At 38.0% G+C, this 17,819-nt stretch overlaps 1 protein-coding gene across 1 annotated transcript in view; it reads right to left on the reverse strand.

Annotated features, from left to right (window-relative positions):
* Positions 1-13,948, reverse strand: part of ASZ1 (ankyrin repeat, SAM and basic leucine zipper domain containing 1) — a 51,889-nt gene extending 37,941 nt beyond the window's left edge. The window contains exons 1-4 of the mRNA XM_055314727.1: positions 13,844-13,948; positions 13,110-13,209; positions 10,702-10,824; positions 8,668-8,779 (exon numbers count right to left, since the gene is read on the reverse strand). Coding sequence (XP_055170702.1) covers positions 8,668-8,779; positions 10,702-10,824; positions 13,110-13,209; positions 13,844-13,948 — 440 coding nt within the window. The remainder of the gene's footprint in view (positions 1-8,667; positions 8,780-10,701; positions 10,825-13,109; positions 13,210-13,843) is intronic.
* Between the last annotated feature and the right edge of the window lie 3,871 nt (positions 13,949-17,819).

Below are 17,819 nucleotides of genomic sequence, written 5' to 3' on the forward strand. Positions count from 1 at the left end.
TTAAAAAGAAAGAAAATCATTCCTTCAGCAGTTAGAACAGTTTAAAGACTAACCGCTGAAGTCAGAGTGTATCTAACTTTCCATTTAGCCAACATCCTGTATCATTGCTTTATTTGCTAAGCTACTAGAAAGGGTGATTCACATCCATTCTTTCCACGTCCCCAACTCTCATTTACTCCAGATCCACCAAAATATTAATTCAGATATTTGCCATATTGAAATATTTAACTAATTTTTAAAGTTCAGTTAAAAGAATATCCTTATACATTTATGTACATTTTATTAAAGTGATAAAAGTGTTTAAATAAAAATAGTATATATACTTATTAGTTTAATCTTATAGATCAGTCAAAAATACGCATTTCAGAAATTGTGCTCTTATAATAAAAGCACAGGAAACATTATCAATTTAAGTAAATGTGACATTTGGTAAGCATTTACTATGAAATGGCAGCATGTTAAATACTTTCATATTCATTATCTTTTAATTCTCACAGCTACCCTGCTAGCTAGTTAAGTATCACATCTATAAATCAATGAAGAAAATTAGCCTTAAATATTTCAAAAATACTTGATGACTATATTAGCTTGGAAAAATTGGTGAGACAGTATCCGGACTTAGACCTTCAGCCTCTAAGTCATGTTTCATGTCTTCTATGGTATAAGTGGATTGACATATTATTACTTCACAAATAATGTTTCAGTTAAGTTTTGCAAATAAAACAAATGATCATTCTATCAAAGTCAGTAAGAACTTAATACCAAATGGAAGAACTGTGAAGGAATAAAAAAATATGTAGCCCTAGGGTAGTTAGGGTTCACAAGGAAATCAAGAGAATATGAAAGGACAACATATGAGATGTATAAAAATGTGAACAAGATAGTCACCCATCCAAAATCATAGCTTATGAACAGAAGTACCCTTGTGGGCTTAATAACAAAAGAAAGCATCATACACTATTAACCTGGCACTTGAAGACACAATTTGAATGCAGTGAGGGAAGATGATGATATTCCACATTGAAGAGTAACAAAGGCAAAAAACATAGAGGCAGGAATGATTATGTATCTGAGGAACACTGCTGAAATGAAATGAAAAAGAAGTTAGACTTTCAGGAATAGTGAGAAGTAATTAAGGTGGGATCAAATTACAGAGAAGTTTGGCCTTTATCTAATAGACAAAAAGGAAGTGTGTTCTACAGATAACAGCACTCAAGACTGTATAGTAGAACAGACTTAGTGTAGTCAAAAATATCAATTAGGAGGCAATTAAAGTAGCCCTTAAGGTGGGATTAGAGATCAAAACTGCAATGAATTTAAGAGACAATATAAAGAACAAATTAGGGACAAATTATATATAAAAGTGAATGAAAAGTCTGAGCTAAGTATCAATTTTTCTTGCTACAAATTTATGCTCAAAATTCAAAATTAATAATTGCTTTAAGCATAGAGTTAAAGGGAAATACAATTGTGGCCCTGAAGAAAATACATTTCAGGTGACATGGTAAATAATCAGGACTGTCCACCCAATGTTGCTGATTCTCCTGTGCCATAGATTATACTTCCTCCCTCCTCTGAAGCTAGATATGACCATGTGACCACAATTAAATAAAAGAAATGGCACGGGTCTCTTCGAAGTGGAAGCTGTAGTAACTAACACACAACTTACCACTGGTCTTAGACACCAATAAAACAAAGTCAAGTCAGAATTTGGAAGTTATATTTATATATTTGTTTTAAAGTCTTGGTTTCTGTGCATGTGTTTTCAGAGATCAATGTCAAGGGCTTTCATCAAGTAGCTTTTCTCACCTCTACCCTCTCCATTTCATGCTTTCAAAAGGACCAAATAGATTTCCAGGTTTATGAATAGTAATATTAATGCCATGCCCTATGTATGCAAGGTAACACTAAGGTATTTGTCAATGTTCACGTACATGTAAAACTGCTAACAACAGTAATTTCAGCTCCTATATTCAGATAAAGAAAGAACAGGTAAATAAAAAGATGGGCAAAGAATATCGATAGGCAATTTATAAAGATATATAGGAAAAAGCCCCCCCCCACAAAATAACAATTTCTAGTAGTTTTCTAAGTAAGCTGTTTTTAAAATTATTTCTGAAAATATTGTGACTTCAGCCTGTTTTCAGAGCAAAGATATGTCACATATTTACTTACAACTAGAAAACAAGTTAATCTTGTAATCCAAAATTACACCTCAATTTACCAAATGCTCCAGTGACATTTACAACTAAATTTATACTCAGGGAAAGTAAGTAACATTTTTCCCAGAGTATTTTCTGTCTATTAAAACAGGCAATAAGATTCAACAAGTTAACAATCACACAATTATTACGTCAAAACCTTGGATATCAGTTACTGTGTGCTATCTTATCAACAGTAATAAAAACATCTATTGAAATTAAAATGCCACATCATTTTATAAAACCTTTATCTCATGTCTGAGCAATCAGAATACAATAAATTTCTCTGCCAGGAAAATTGCCTTCTAAATGTAAAAATATATATATATATATATATTTTTTTAATATAAGAAATGTTTCAAAAAAAGGTTTCAGAAAATTTGAGGAACCCATACCATTCCCGAAAATAGAAATTATAATTATATATACTTTCTGGAAACTTATTATTACTCTAACAATAAAAATGTCAACTCCAAATTTAAGGCTAGATTGAAGAAGTTTTCAAATTTTATTGTATATCCAATCATCTATTACAGACCTTTTAGACTTTAATAACTTATAATGTCACTGGTTACTACATTATCAACATAAAAAGAAAAGTAAGGAACGGTAAGTCTATACCATGGCACAACTGCCAAGCTGCAAGTAATTAGACAGCAGGCCACCTTTTTTTCAGGGCTAAATATGACTAAGCTACACTAAAGTGATAATATTTTTGTGTTCACATACTCTCCTTTGACATCTATGGCCTTTTAAAATCAAAACATTCAACTATCTACAATAATTTAGGAAAAAAAATCCCAAGATATAAGGCAGCTAACACAGACATGTTTTGCAACAATTAGAAAAGACCGTGTTGTTTAAACTGGTCATGTTGAAAAATTCTAAATATAGACAGACAAGATGGGAAACAAATACATTCCAATGGTGGGTTCTGTTTGGATTAACTGTTGTAAATTCTGTTATCAAACCTGTGCTACAGTCAAAGTTTTAAATACTTGGGGGACGCCTGGGTGGCTCAGCAGTTGAGCATCTGCCTTCTGCTCAGGGCATGATCCCAGAGTCTGGGGATCGAGTCCCACATCAGGCTCCTTGTAGAGAGCCTGCTTCTCCCTCTGCCTGTGTCTCTGCCTCTCTCTGTGTGTCTCTCATGAGCAAATAAAATCTTTAAAAAATAAAAATAAAAAAATAAATACATACATACAAACATACATACATACATACTTGGGAGCCACTTTTATGTAAAAACCATTATCTACCAAAGAGTTGTAAGGATATTAGAGAATATATTTAAGAGCAGTCAACACACTGCCTGGTACAGTTTCATTTAAAAACAAGCTAAAGAACTAACCCCCAAAACAAGTTCTAAAGCCAAAAAAAAAAAAAAAAGCCAAAAACAAAACCCAAACCAGTATTAAATTTCCATATTTTGCTAGACACAGTACACTGTGCTAAGACTTGTCAGTAGCAAGGTCCAAGAGAAACATAAGATGTGATTTGTATTAACTTTGAAATGGCTTTCAAGTTGTCATTTTTTGACCATTTGTCTCATAGGAGGAAAAATAGAAGTAATTTTAAAAATTAAGAAAAAGTAATTTTAAAAAATCAAGATAGGTCTATACGTAGTAATATAGAAACTTGATCATTAAATATTAAATTAGTTCTATTTTAAACATGATAAGCGTCTGCATGGAATACAAGGAATTAAAGAGCTAACAGAAAACCTGTAAGTAAAAAAACAAAACATTTAGAAGATGCAGATTTCTACTTCCAATTAATGCCAAGCTAATGTGTACCAGAACTGTGAAGGCATCAAAACAGCTAAATGAAATTTTAATTTCTTAAAAACTGAAGGACTAATAATATATTGAAGAACTACTAAGCCAAAATCTAGATGGCAAAAACCCAGAGGTAAATCAACTTGGCATTTGTGGTTGCTTTTGCCTGCAGGGCATTTGCCAGTCCAGAAGAACCCAATAGGAAAATGAGCTGTGGCTTAGGAGGTAGTGAACATGAAGAGGAAGAAAATCAAAGTTCTGGGCCTATACGAAGTAGAAAGTTTACTAAACCACACCCGACACATTAAGCTGGGGCTCTAAGGGCTACACCTTCAAGGTAAGGATGAACCAGAAATAAACTAGTATCCTTAGTATACATCACCAAATGATCCAGGGGACTTCAAACCCTGAACTTTAGTTAGGTTACATGAGTCCTGGACTGATGGTGCCCAGGGCACCTTTTGAAACACATAAATTCCTACCTGGTGGCCTCATATTATTCCTACAAGTAAGTTTTAGAATATAATGACTAGCACCTAGTCATGAATCAGAAGCATGAAAAGCTACTGCTAACAGAAAGGATCAAGGGTCTTGGTGGATACCAAGACTTCAAATATTGTAATTATTTCATGTAGACTACAGTTGACCCTTCAACAACATGGACTTGAATTGCATGGGTCCACTTAGGCACAGATTTTTTTTTTCAATAAATACAGGGGTGTCTGGGTGGCTCAGCTGGTTAAACATCCAACTCTTGATTTCGGCTCAGGTCATCATGATGTCAGGTTGTGGGACTGAGCCCTGGACATCGGGCTCAACACTCAGTGTGAAGTCTGCTGGAGATTCTTTCTCTCCCTCTCTCTGTGTTCCCCCTCACTCTCTCTCTCTCAATATATAAGTCAACAAAATCTTTTAAAAAAATACAGTACAGTATTATAAATATATTTTCTCTTATGATTTTCTCAACATTTTTTCTCTAGCTTACATCATTGTAAGAATACAGTATATAATACATATAACACACAAGTTAATTGACTGTTCATGTTGTTGGTAAGGTTTCTGCTCAACAGAAGGCTTGTAGTAAAGTTTTGGGGGAATCAAAAGTTACATGCAGATTTTCACCTTACAGGGGGTTGGTGTTCCCAATCCCTGCATTTGTTCAAGGGTCAATTGCATACATTTGTCATATTAAAGAAGTTCTAATTTAGAGCTTGAAAGTGTTTTCAAGGAACAAAGAGCTGTAAAAAAAGTGACACTGTCAGGGTGCCTGGGTGGCACAGTCAGTTGACTGTTCTACTCTTGGTTTTGGTTCAGGTACAGATGTCAGAGTCCTGGGATCAAGCCCCATGTCCAGCACCACACCCAATGTGGAGCCTGCTTGGGATTCTCTCTGCCCCTCCCCCTGCATGCCCACACAGTGTTTGCTCTCTCAAATAAATAATAATAAATAAATAAATAAATAAATCTTAAAAAAAAAGTGACACTGACAGTTAAAAAAAATTAAACAGAATTTCTAGAAAGAAAGTAACTGAAATTTTTAACTGAACTGTTGAGCTTAACAATAAATTCGAAGCAATAAATTAGAGGTGAGATTCAGTGATGGAGAAGGCGAACTGAAAATTCTTATTCAGAATGTGACTCAGTGAAACAAAGACATGAGGGAAAAGAGAGAGAACTGAGGTCTAACAGATATACAATTAGAGAGGAAAGAGGAAAGAACAGGGTAGAGATAATATTTGAAAATGAATGAGACTTTTCCAGAACTGAGGTATTAATCTAAACTTTAAAAAATGCTGGTCATACTGGAGCTTGGTGTGGGACATAAAGACACCTTAATGATTCCATGTTAAAGTGATGGATTTTTTTTTCATTAACCAATTTCAAGATGAAGCATAAGAAATGTCAGAAATGTTGGAAGAAGCTAAGAAAATTTCTCAGAGACACCTAGGAATCAAATGGTATTTGCAGATTTTAAAATCTACTTACATACATTATTTGAAAGCAACATAAAATTTCAAAGCAGATGAGAATTGATCTTTCAAATAATCTTTATCTAATACATTTGAATATTAATATATGTTCACCATAATAATGAACTAAAATGGCTAAAGAAGTAGAAGAAAAGCTAAAAATAATATAGAGCATTTAGTGATATTGGTCTTCAACACACATATGCAAACAGCTTGCTTTATCAAAACAAACAGCAGCAAACACCAAATGTGATTTCCCAAAAAACAATTCAGTAGGTAAAACAAAGCAGCAGATAGTCCACAGGTAACTGAGGAACAGATGTAAGCTGCTGGTCTCTAGCTTACCTGGGATCTCAGGCTAGTAAAGTGAGCAATGCTCAAAAAGACTGAAAGGGGAGGAGGGCGTGGGGTGGGGGTGACTGGGTGACGGGCACTGAGGGGGACACTTGACGGGATGAGCATTGAGTGTTATTCTGTATGTTGGTAAATTGAACACCAATAAAAATTAATTTATTTAAAAAAAAGACTGAAACTTCAGATGCTTGGGGCAGAACTTTACAATAGAAAACATACTAAATTATACACTGAAAATGGTTAAAATGACAAGTTTTATGTTATGTATACTTTACATTTTTCTACCATAAAAATTTTTTTCAAAAAGGAAAAGGAAAAAAGGGAGGGAATAAGGATTGAAACTAAAATTCCTAATATTTTAATAGGTTTTGATTTTTATCACGAATGAATTATCCATAAATTTCCCACCAAGTCTTAACTGCACTCTCCTGGGTCCTGAGATTTTTTTTCATTGCCACCACACTATCCCCATCTGTCCACTAATGCTATTCCTTCTTATAAAATCTGCAGCTGAAAAGCAGTATTTCCCATGACATTCTTTTCAGCTCTATCAAGATCCTCATTTTCTGCAAAAAAAGAGTTCAATTATTGCACTACTTTATGCTATGAGCTTAAAATAAAATAAAAAAATTAAATCACATCTAAAAATGAATAATTTTTCAGGTATTTCTCACATTTGTTAATTAGATGCAAATTGTTCTTTTCTTCAACCATGCTGTAAAATTCTCTGTTTTAGTTGAGAACATTTCAATTCAAATTTCATGTTCTTTCAGATTCATCAGCTTTTCTGGGATTTTCAGTTTTGAAACTGTGGCTGCCTCATAGTTTTAGCTTGAGATGCTAAGCTAGTTATTTTAGTGCAAATGGATTTTTTTCCCCTCAAATATACCTTGTATATACAAAAGGTACTTTCTAGTTCTTATGGAAGTAGAATAATCTAGAACCCAAGACAATGGCTTGCTTGACTTCCCCTTTGTGTGTTTACAAGATAGTAAGTAATTGGAAGGGTAAAGATTTTGCTCTCTATAATACAGTGCAGAAGCAGAAAAAAAAATGAAGAGTACCAGCAAAAAAGAATTTCCCATTGAACCCAGAATGGCAAATTATTTCATAAGCCACTTCTGAGGGTAAAAATTAAAATTGTAGGACTCATCAAGGCTTACTTCAGCTAGGTGTCTTGGAGTTCCCAATTCCTAAGTACAGTCAAATCCAAAGTAAAGCCTAACTAGGGATTATACCATATATGACAGAATAAAAGTTCCTGTGAATTGATTTGCTAAAAATCTGAAGGTAGTTTTCCAGATCTTTAAAAAAAAAAAACCTGGTTGTTAAATACTGATTATTAACCACTCTATAAGCCTTGCCTTTTCTCACACTAGTTTCTCAACCAGAGCACTATGATATTTTGGGATGGGTACTTCTTTGTTTTGAGAGGCTATCCTATCTACTGTGGATGTTTAGCAGCATCCATTATGCCAGAGGCATACTCTAAGCCAGTGGAATCTCCTGGACGTGACAATCAAAAATATTTTCAGACATTACAACGTGTCCACTGGGAGACAAGATAGACACCTGCTGTCTAGGTGTCATAGAAATTAAACTCAATTAGGAGAAAAAAAAAACCCTTCTAAAGTCAAGTATAGTTATTTCTATATATCAGGCACTAGATCATTATTATTTGAATGAATTATGAGTAATAATTCTATTCAGGCTAGACATATTTCTGTTGGATAGTCTATTTCCTACTCTATTCATTTTGAAAATTAAATGAAACAGAGGTTAAATAAAACAGAAGACAGAGGGAGATGAGGAAAGACTTCAGAAATTTTAAGCTGATTCATTTTTTAAATTACTGACATTTCAACAGATCCAAGATACAGTTACTGCATGTTTTCAACACATCTAGATGCTATCACCTACATGATATAACATAAGTGGAAAAGTCTTAGGAAAATGAAAATATTTCAATATATCATTTTGGAATTCTTAATATTTGCATAGAACTGTTTAGCAGGTAAATGTTATACAAAAAGAACACTAAGAGGTTTTACTATTATAGCTTAATCACGGTTTTGAGTGTATGATTCATGAAAAATGATACTTTATTACCTTCCTTTCCCCCTCATTTCAAATTCTTAGAACATTTCCCTAAAAATTAAAAGTTGAAAGACTACTTTCATGATATGCCCTTTCTTTTGATAATTTTATAAAACTGGAACCATGACCTTGTGACCTATTACCATTCCTCAACTTTATGGCCAAGTAAACACACACTGTGTATGATTTTTAAAAAATGATGCTATCAAATGTTTAGCAGGCTGATAAAGAAAAATATCCATAGTTTTTAATAGATAAGGCTCTTACCTACAAGGAACATTTGGATCAGCATTTCTTGAAAGTAGTAGCTCTACACACTTTAAGATCTGTTCCTCTGAGCCACATGCAGAACATGCAGTTATCAAAATAGTTTGCTTATCTGTAGTGAAAAGAAAAGTGAGGAAATGCCCCCACACATCAAGAAATGTCTCTGACTTCTTTCATCATTCAAAGGATTCTAAATATTTACTGTACTCTTTAAAATTTTATAACCTATTCCCAAAGCTCTTACTCTCAGTAGATAACTGTTTTCTTTCACCAAAAAATGAGTTTAGGGATAAACTGCCTTAATCTCCAAAATATAGCTACATTTTTTGGTTGATTAAAATTTGCATTGCTGAACTTGTGGTTGAAAGTCAATACCCGATATTCTCTGATTTCACTTCTTTATTTTTCATTCATTTAACAGCTCAATGAAATCTGGCTTTTATCCAAACCATCCTACTGCAAATGATCTAACTGCCATATCCATTGGTTTCTTTTTGGTCCTTTTCTACTGGGATCTCTCTGAATTCCCTGTTTCCTAAAAACTTCTCTTGATCCCTATGGCACACAGAGATCACAGACCAAAAAAATAAAAACACTTTTCAGCTAAGAGTTGGGGAATTCAAATAGGTCATGGCAGCTATAGTTTATATCAGTGATTTAATCCTGATAAGTATAAAAATTCTAATCTCAGTTCTGCCACTGATAAACTATGACTACAGTGATTACTTAATATCTCAGTAGACCTAGTTTATAGATAGGAAGCTGCCCTCTTTACCTGATGGGGTTACTGCTGAATACATAAAAGAATTTATGTGAACATGCTAAAAAAAATATAAACTGTTTTATAACTGTAAATATTCCTCTGATTACAAGAACTAAAGAAAGAAATCTATTCTTTTTTTTAGTTTATTTTTTAGTTTTTATTTAAATTCCAGTTAACATACAGTGTAATCAGATTCAACACTTATACACAACACTTGGTGCTCATCACAAGTGCACTCCCCATCATCTGTTAACCCATCCCCCATCCATCTCTCCTCTGGTAACCATCAATTTGTTCTCTATGGTTAAGAAAACTATTATTTTTTTTTAAAGCAGAATATTTTATACACGTTCAGAAATCTCACTCCTAAGCCCAGTTTTCATTGGGTGATATTTTAAAATGACAAAATAAAAAGAAAAACCAATCACAGCAACAGGTTAAATACAAAACTATTGATAAGATGGGAAATTACATAAAATAGAGAAGAAAACAGAGTAGAAATGGTTTTACAAATATCTAATGTAGATACAGAGTAAATGTGAAAATTAATTCTAAAGTGAAATCTATATTTATGAAATGAATTCAATAATTCACATACCTATTAGAAACATGTTAAAAATAAGCAATAATTCAATATAATAAACTGGATGTGCACATATACTTATTTTTCAAAAGTATTCAAAGCGGTACAGAGTAGAAATTATCTAGTAACAGAAAAACATGTGGATTTAATAAGCTATCTTTGAAACAACCTTAGGTAATATAATTCAGAGTTGAGTTTTAAATTCTAAAGAGTGATTTTCAAGTAATTTCTGACAAAATTATCAGCTTTTGTTTTCTTTCAATGCATTTTTCCTTTGAAAAATAACCCAAGCCCTCCAGCAGAGAAGTCAAAGGTTCTATGGAAACTCTTTTGGAAATAGAGACTCCCCTCACCCCCCCAAAAAAGAATCTATGGTTTTTAACTTGATTTTGTATCTTAATTACAGAATATGATTGGAAGGTTTTTTAAAATTGCTTTGCTTTTTTTCACTTTGCCTAACAGCTGCTTGGGAATCCAGAAAATCACAGAAAACAACATAATCAGTTGAGTTATCTCAACATCTTACCTTATTTTTTTTTTTTCAGGTGCAAAGGTTTGTTTTAAAGTGAATATATAAAAAATGAGCGTGGAAAGTGTGTATCACCACCCCTAAACAGACTATAATTAGGCTTCTAAACAGAGATACATACAAAGTAAGTACATATTTTAGATGTTTAAAACATCTTACCCTTATCAAAGCTTGCATTAGCACCTCTGTCCAAAAGGACCCGAACCAGTTCTACATTGGAAACACTAGCAGCATACATAAGTGGAGTCCATCCATACCGAAAGCTGGAATCGACACTAATGCCTGTCAACATAAAAAACAACCCTTTAACAGCCTTCCCCACCAAAATAAAAATCACAGCCACCTTCATAAAAAAAGTACTGTGCACAGTAACATATACTATGTACTCTACAACAGAAAGGAATTTCTTTGTAATAATGGCTTAAAAGGATCCACACAGTAAATGACTGTAGCTCAAAAACATTCAAAGTAACACTATATGGTTGGGGATACACACATATTTAATAAAAATTATACAGACATGCATAGGAATGATAAATACCAACTATAGTACAGTGGTATCTCCAGGGTCAGGAGACAAACTGCTATACCATTTAGTATATCTGAAATATTTAGTAATTTAAAGAGAACCGAAGATATTAGCAGAATAACAAAAACTAGAGCCATCTTCCAACTATTAGAAGCAGCTGACTCAAAGGGAACCTTCATTTTTTTTTTTTTTATTAAGTTTCAACTGGTACAGAAATAGGTATCAAAACCAAGAATGACTTTGGAAACCTAAAAATATTTTTTAAAGTGTAAAATGATGACACCTGGTAGGAAATGCTAAATTAAGAGTTACCTGTGGAAGTTAAGACTTCAGGGTACTGAGGGAGAAAGTGGGCACAAAGGTATCTTTCTATGTATACCTATATATTTATTAGTGGCTTTTGAAAATTAATTTAAAAATTTTTTGTAATTAAAAAAAATCTTTAAAGGTTGACTAAGTATCTACTTTACCAGTAGGTCTTTTCAAAATCTAATCTTTCAAGAGCCTCCATCATTTCACTGCCCCTAGTTTTACTGCAAACTCAAGCCCCATGGCAAATTCTCTTTTCTAAAGCAAATTTCTGCCTATTCCATCCCAACCAGCACTATGCACGCTCTCGCGTGTGTTCATATTAGGTATTAAGCCTGTTTCAATTATTCAAATTTTATTGTTTCATTCTTCAATTACAAACTCAAGCTCCATTATCCACAAAGTCACACAGATCCTTCTTTTTTGTTAGAGCAGCTAATATTTACTTAACGTCTGCATGTTTTATGTATTCTTTCATTCTAATACACCCCAAAACCCTTCGATATAATGCATCCCCAACTTAAAACGGGGGAAATTAAAGCTTAAGGTTTGGTAACTTTGTCAAGATAATAGAGCCATCAGTGGCAGGGTTAGTAATCAAACCTGGAGCTGTACTGTTTCCTAAATGATTCCTCTTTCACTAAGCCACGCAATGTCTCTAACATAAAAGGAAAACATATTGCTATATACGTCATTTACCTATGGCCTGTGTGAATCTTTTGGATTTACAGGTACGTAGTAAATGTCTGTTACTCCTTTGGATAATTTCAATCACTATTATCAACAACTCATATATTCCTATTTTGGGTATTTTTTTTCTTTTAAAGATCTTATTTATTTATTCATGAGAGACACAGAGAGAGGCAGAGACACAGGCAGTGAGATAAGCAGGCTCCATGCAGGGAGCCCAGGATCATGTCCTGGGCCGAAGGCAGATGGATGCTCAACCACTGAGCGTCCAAAACAACAGGTAACTAAAAACAGAACATTTAATCTGATCACAGAAAAATGTTACAGGAACCTGGACAGAATTATGACACTTTGCATAAAGAAACTGATGCTCTGCAAGGTTAAATGACTTTCCCAGGGAACCACAATGAATAGGCAATAAAGCTGGAATAGATACCCACAGCCTGTGATTCCTGCCTCAGGCCCCATTACGCACATACACAACTAGCACGAAGAGAGAACAGAACTAAATATGTATTAACTAGAAACAATTCTGGAGACATATAATATTGCAGACAGGAAACGCTGAGAAAAACGTGTAAGAATCCCTGGTGTGAGGGCACCCGGGTGACTCAGCGGTTTAGCGACACCTTTGGCCCAAGGCGTGACCCCACAGTCCCGGGATCGAGTCCCACGTCGAGCTCCCTGCATGGAGCCTACTTCTTCTCCTGCCTGTGTCTCTGCCTCTCTCTGTCTCTCTCATGAATAAATAAATAAAATCTTAAAAAAAAAAAAGGATTACTGGAGTGGGGGGAAGAACAGGCTTCTTGAAGGAAGTAGAAGAACTGATGGAAGCGACAGGGTGGCGCTTCAGATTCAAGGAAGAAAAGAAGGCAGAATGACGTCCGAGTCACGCAGGATTATACACAACCCTCCATACGCCGAACGCTCCTCCGGCTTCCGCTAGAAAAAGCAACTCCGGATCTTTTCCAAGAAGGGGAGGGAGACGAGCGTTTGCAGCTGCGGATGAACGAGGTGGAGACCATCCCCGGCGTCTCACCGGAATCCAGGAGCTCCTTGACCAATGAAGTATCTCCTGAGGTCAGTGCTTTTTTAAACGTCTCATTCTTTTCTTCCGGGAGTAATGGCCCTTTTAATTTCTAAAAACAAAAAAACAAAGAAAAACAAACAAACAAAAAAAAGGAGAAAGTAAAAAAAAAAAATTTAAATTATCCGTGTTTTCGTACATCAGAAAGCCAGGATTGGCTTCGGGGGGCACGTTCGGGGAGCGGGGGGCGGAGGGCGGGGCCGCCTACAAGGCTTGTTAGGAATTCATGTCCGGAATGACCTTGGAAGGGATGGGTAATGGAGGGGGGAGGGGAGGGAAGGAAAGGAAAGGAGGGAGGGGAGAGGAGGGACGGGGGAGGGGAAAGGGTGAGGAGGAGAGGTTGGGGGGAGGGGAGACGAGAGGGGAGAGGAGGGGAAAGGGGAGAGGTGGGAGGCGGGGAGGGGAAGGGAGAGGAGGGGGAGGGGAGCGAGGGAAGAGAAGGGGGGAGGGGAGAGGGAGGGCAGGGGGGGGCAAAGGAGCTCCGTGGACCACCCAGAGAGGCACATTCAATGGAAAGACAACGCAGCAGAGGCCGGGAAATCTCGAGGGCTCGCGGGGCGTCTACAAGCCCGTTTCCACCGGGAAACACACGCAAGCAAGAAGCGTCACCAGGTGGAGCCCTCGAGGGCCCGGGGTGGGGGGGGGGGCTGACCCAGGGGCGGCCAAAACGAGGCCTCGTGAGCTACCTGAACCGCCCGGTCGAGATACCCAATCTCCCAGCCGTCATCCTCGCTCTCGCTACTCTCGCCTCCACCGGCCACCACCTGGCTGCGAAGCGCGCCGGCCGCCATGCCCGCCGTGCCCACCGACGTCCCCCTCCGCGCCTGCGCACTGCGGGAGCACGCGGGGGGGGGGCGCGAGGGAAGGCGCGCATGCGGAAGCCTTGGGCCCTCCGGCGCAGGCGCGCGGGCATGCGCAGTCGCGCTCACTTGCCCTCGGCCGGGTCGTCGCACCTGTGGTGGGCGGAGGTGGCTTGAGGACCCGGTGGGCTTGAGGTGGCGGCCCCGGCCTCCGGCGGCCGCGCTTCTGCTCCGTGCTGACGCTCCCTTTCAGGGACGGACTCGCTCTTCGTTCGCGGTAGGTGTGGGGTAGTCGTTTGATGAAGTTCCCGCCCTCCGAGGAGCGCCCGGGTCGTGGCGGACCGTGACGGGGACTGTGGCGGCAAGTGGGCCGAGGCTTCCGCCCTCCCTGCCAAAGCCGCCGCCTCGCGGGGCCCGCGGAGACCGTCCTTCCCTCCAGAAAGGCCGCCGACTCGGAGAGAACGCGGTCCCCGAAGGAAGAGGCCTCCTCTGAGCTTGACGTGGCCTCAGGTCGCCGCCGCTTGGGTCTGGAAACGGCCACACGTTGACTGTCGCTGCCGCCGAGGAGATCCGTCGAGGGATGACGCCCGTCTGTGTCCCTCGAGACGATTTGAAAGGAAAATAGCCATAGACCGTTTTTTTTTTTAAAAAAAACTATTTTATTTATTTATTCATGAGAGACACACACAGAGAGAGAAGCAGAGGGAGAAGCAGCTCCTTGCAAGGAGCCTGAGGTGGGACTCGATCCCGAGACCCAAGATCACGCCCTGGGTCAAAGGCAGATGCTCAACCGCAGAGCCACCCAGGCGTCCCCATATACCGCTCTTTAAAAGTTTGTGTGATACATTTTTTTTTTCCTTAAAGAATCTCCAAGGGACCCCTGAGTGGTTCAGTGGTTCAGCATCTGCCTTCAGCCCAGGGTGTGACCCCGGAGACCCGGGATCGAGCCCCGCTTCGGGCTCCCTGCATGGGGCCTGCTTCTCCCTCTGCTTCTCTCTCTGTGTGTGTCTCTCATGAATAAATAAATCTTAAAAAAAAAATCTCCAATATGAGATTTTGAAATTATTTCCTTCAGAGACTCTCACAGGTAAGTATTTTTAAGTAGTTTGGTTATTTGGGCCCCCATCTGTGTTTCCTAAATGCATTCCTTCGATAAGTGTTACGGGTTCTTTTTTTTTTTTTAATTTTTTTTTTTTTTATTTACTTATGATAGTCACAGAGAGAGAGATAGAGGCAGAGACACAGGCAGAGGGAGAAGCAGGCTCCATGGACCGGGAGCCTGACGTGGGATTCGATCCCGGGTCTCCAGGATCGCGCCCTAGGCCAAAGGCAGGCGCCAAACCGCTGCGCCACCCAGAGATCCCAGTGTTACGGGTTCTTGAATCCAACCAGGCACAGCTAGGTTTTGGGGAGACACCAGAGATAAAACAAGCTGCGTTGAGGAGCTCACCTCTCAGCCGGGAAAGACCAGAAGCAAGTAAATAAACAAATTAAGGCTATTGCAAATTATAGTCACCACAAAGGAGGTAAGTGCCCTGGGTTTCTGGAATCAAACCGTTTAGGTTTCCCAGCCACACCACTTATTGCCTTTAGCTGTGTGCCCTCCAGCAATTTAGCCTCTTTCTTCTGCTTCACTCTCCTAACCTGTGAAATGGAGCTAATGATAGTACCCATCACAGCATTCTTTGAGTAAAGTAAATAAAGTAATGAGCTTGGCGTTGATTTAGTCTCAATGTAAGAGGTAAATAAATTTCAGCTACTACTATTATGGTTATTTTAGATAAGGTAGTTAGACCTGAGTAGAATTCTGAATGACGCGGAGCCAGCCATAAAAAAGTCAAAGCAGAGCTTTCCTGGCAGAGGAAATGGCTAGTACCAAAGCCTGAAGCCAGGAAAAAGCTTGCACTTAGGCCTGAGACTAAGGCAGGCAAGTGAGACTTCTTTAAGCTGGTGGCATCCTGTTTTGCATCACAAGCAAAATTTAAGGAAGCACTTGTAATTCTTTTATTTTGTACCTGGACACCTCATTCCATCTTCATCCCTGCCCTGCTTGGACCAAAAGGAGGCCTGAGGCTGGACCATCATGAAGGAAGGGGTGTATAACAAGAAGTCCTTATGGGACTTACGTAAGTAGTTTGGATTTTACTGTAAGAAAAATTGAACATTAAATATTTTCCAACTAATGAAAAACATTCTGGTGTGTGTCTTATTTGAAGACAAACGTCTGTAAAGAAGGTTTTTTGGTCTGAGCATTTGGCTGATTGGTGGTACCATTTACTAAGATGGGACAAGACAAAGGATAAACCTAAAGATGAAATGAGCATCTCAAAATTAACATATTCAAAAGGAAACACTGAAGTGTAGCTGTAAGGTGGGTAGTTGGATGTTTGAGTATGTAGTTCAGGAGGAAGGCTGGTCTTGGAAATATAAATTTGGGAGTTATACACATACTACACATATAATTGATTATTAAAAGTTGGGGATTTACACAACAAGGTTTTTTGTTTGTTTGTAAATTCAGATTCTATAGTTTGAATGTTTGTGTTTCCTTTCCCCTAAAGTTCATATATTGAGACTTAATCCCCAAAATGATGGTATTTGGAGGTGGGGCCTTTGGGAGGTGATTTCATGAATAGGATTAGTGCCCTTATAAAGGAGACCCCAGGAACTCCCTTGCCCCTCCCACCATGCGAGGACATGACCAGATGCTCTATGAACTGGGAAGTGAGATGTCACCAGGCACTGAATCTGTCAGCACCTTGATTTTGGACTTCCCAGCCTCCAGAACTGTGAGAAATAAATTTCTATTTATAAGTCATCCAATCTGTGGTACTCTGTTACAACAGTCCAAACAGACTATGACAATAGATAAGATTATTCTAGAATTTATGTGGAAAGGCAAAGGAGCTAGATAGTTAAAACAGTTCTCAGAAAGAGGAATATGGTATTTTAAGTCTTATCAGGACAGGTAAGCTAGAAATAGACCCACACAAGTAAAGCCAAGTAATTTTTTGACAAAGGTGTAAGAACAATTGAGTGGAACTTCCTCAACATCTTCAACAAATGACGATGAATCAACTGAATATCCATAGGTTAAAAAAAAGAATCTACTTAACCCTCATGTCTTCTATAGAAATTAACTCAAAATGGATCATAAACATAAATGTTCATAGGATTATTCTTACTAGCGGAAAAGTGGAAACAACTCAAATCCCCATCAACTGATGAGTAAAGAAACAAAATGTGATATCCATATGATATATATTAGTTTCCTAAAACTATAATAACTACTACAATAAGATCACAGGCACAGGTTCTAAGTGGCCATAAATTTTGGGGGGGGGGGCATTATTTAATCCAGTCATTATACATGTCACTTAGCAGAATGTTTTTCAGATCTACACAGTAGCATGTTCTATACTTCATTTCCTTTTTATGTTTAATCATGTGTGATCTTGATTGCCAAAGGTGATTTCAGGAGGTGGCAGGATCCATGAGAAGGTTACTGTAATTGTGGGGGCGCCTGGGTGGCTCAGTCAGTTAAGCATCTGACTCTTGACTTTGGCTCAGGTCATGATCTCAGGGTTGTGAGATTGAGCCCTGTTTCAGGTTCTGCGCTCAGTGCAGAGTCTGCATGAGATACTCCATCCTTTACTCTCCCCCCGCCCAGAACCATGTGCTCTCTCTCTAAAAATAAGTGAATAAATCTTAAAAAAAAAAAAAAGTTACCTTATTGTGAACTGGAGAAGGACAGGAAAAATGGAGAGGAGAGAATGCGTTCATGAATTAAAATCAATAGAATTCAGTGACCATATGTGAAGGGTAGAGGGGAGAGAGGAGTCAAAGCTGATCCAGTAAGAAC

This window comes from Nyctereutes procyonoides, unplaced genomic scaffold, assembly GCF_905146905.1.
Source record: "Nyctereutes procyonoides isolate TBG_1078 unplaced genomic scaffold, NYPRO_anot_genome, whole genome shotgun sequence".
In the NCBI taxonomy this organism is placed as follows: Eukaryota; Metazoa; Chordata; class Mammalia; order Carnivora; family Canidae; genus Nyctereutes; species Nyctereutes procyonoides.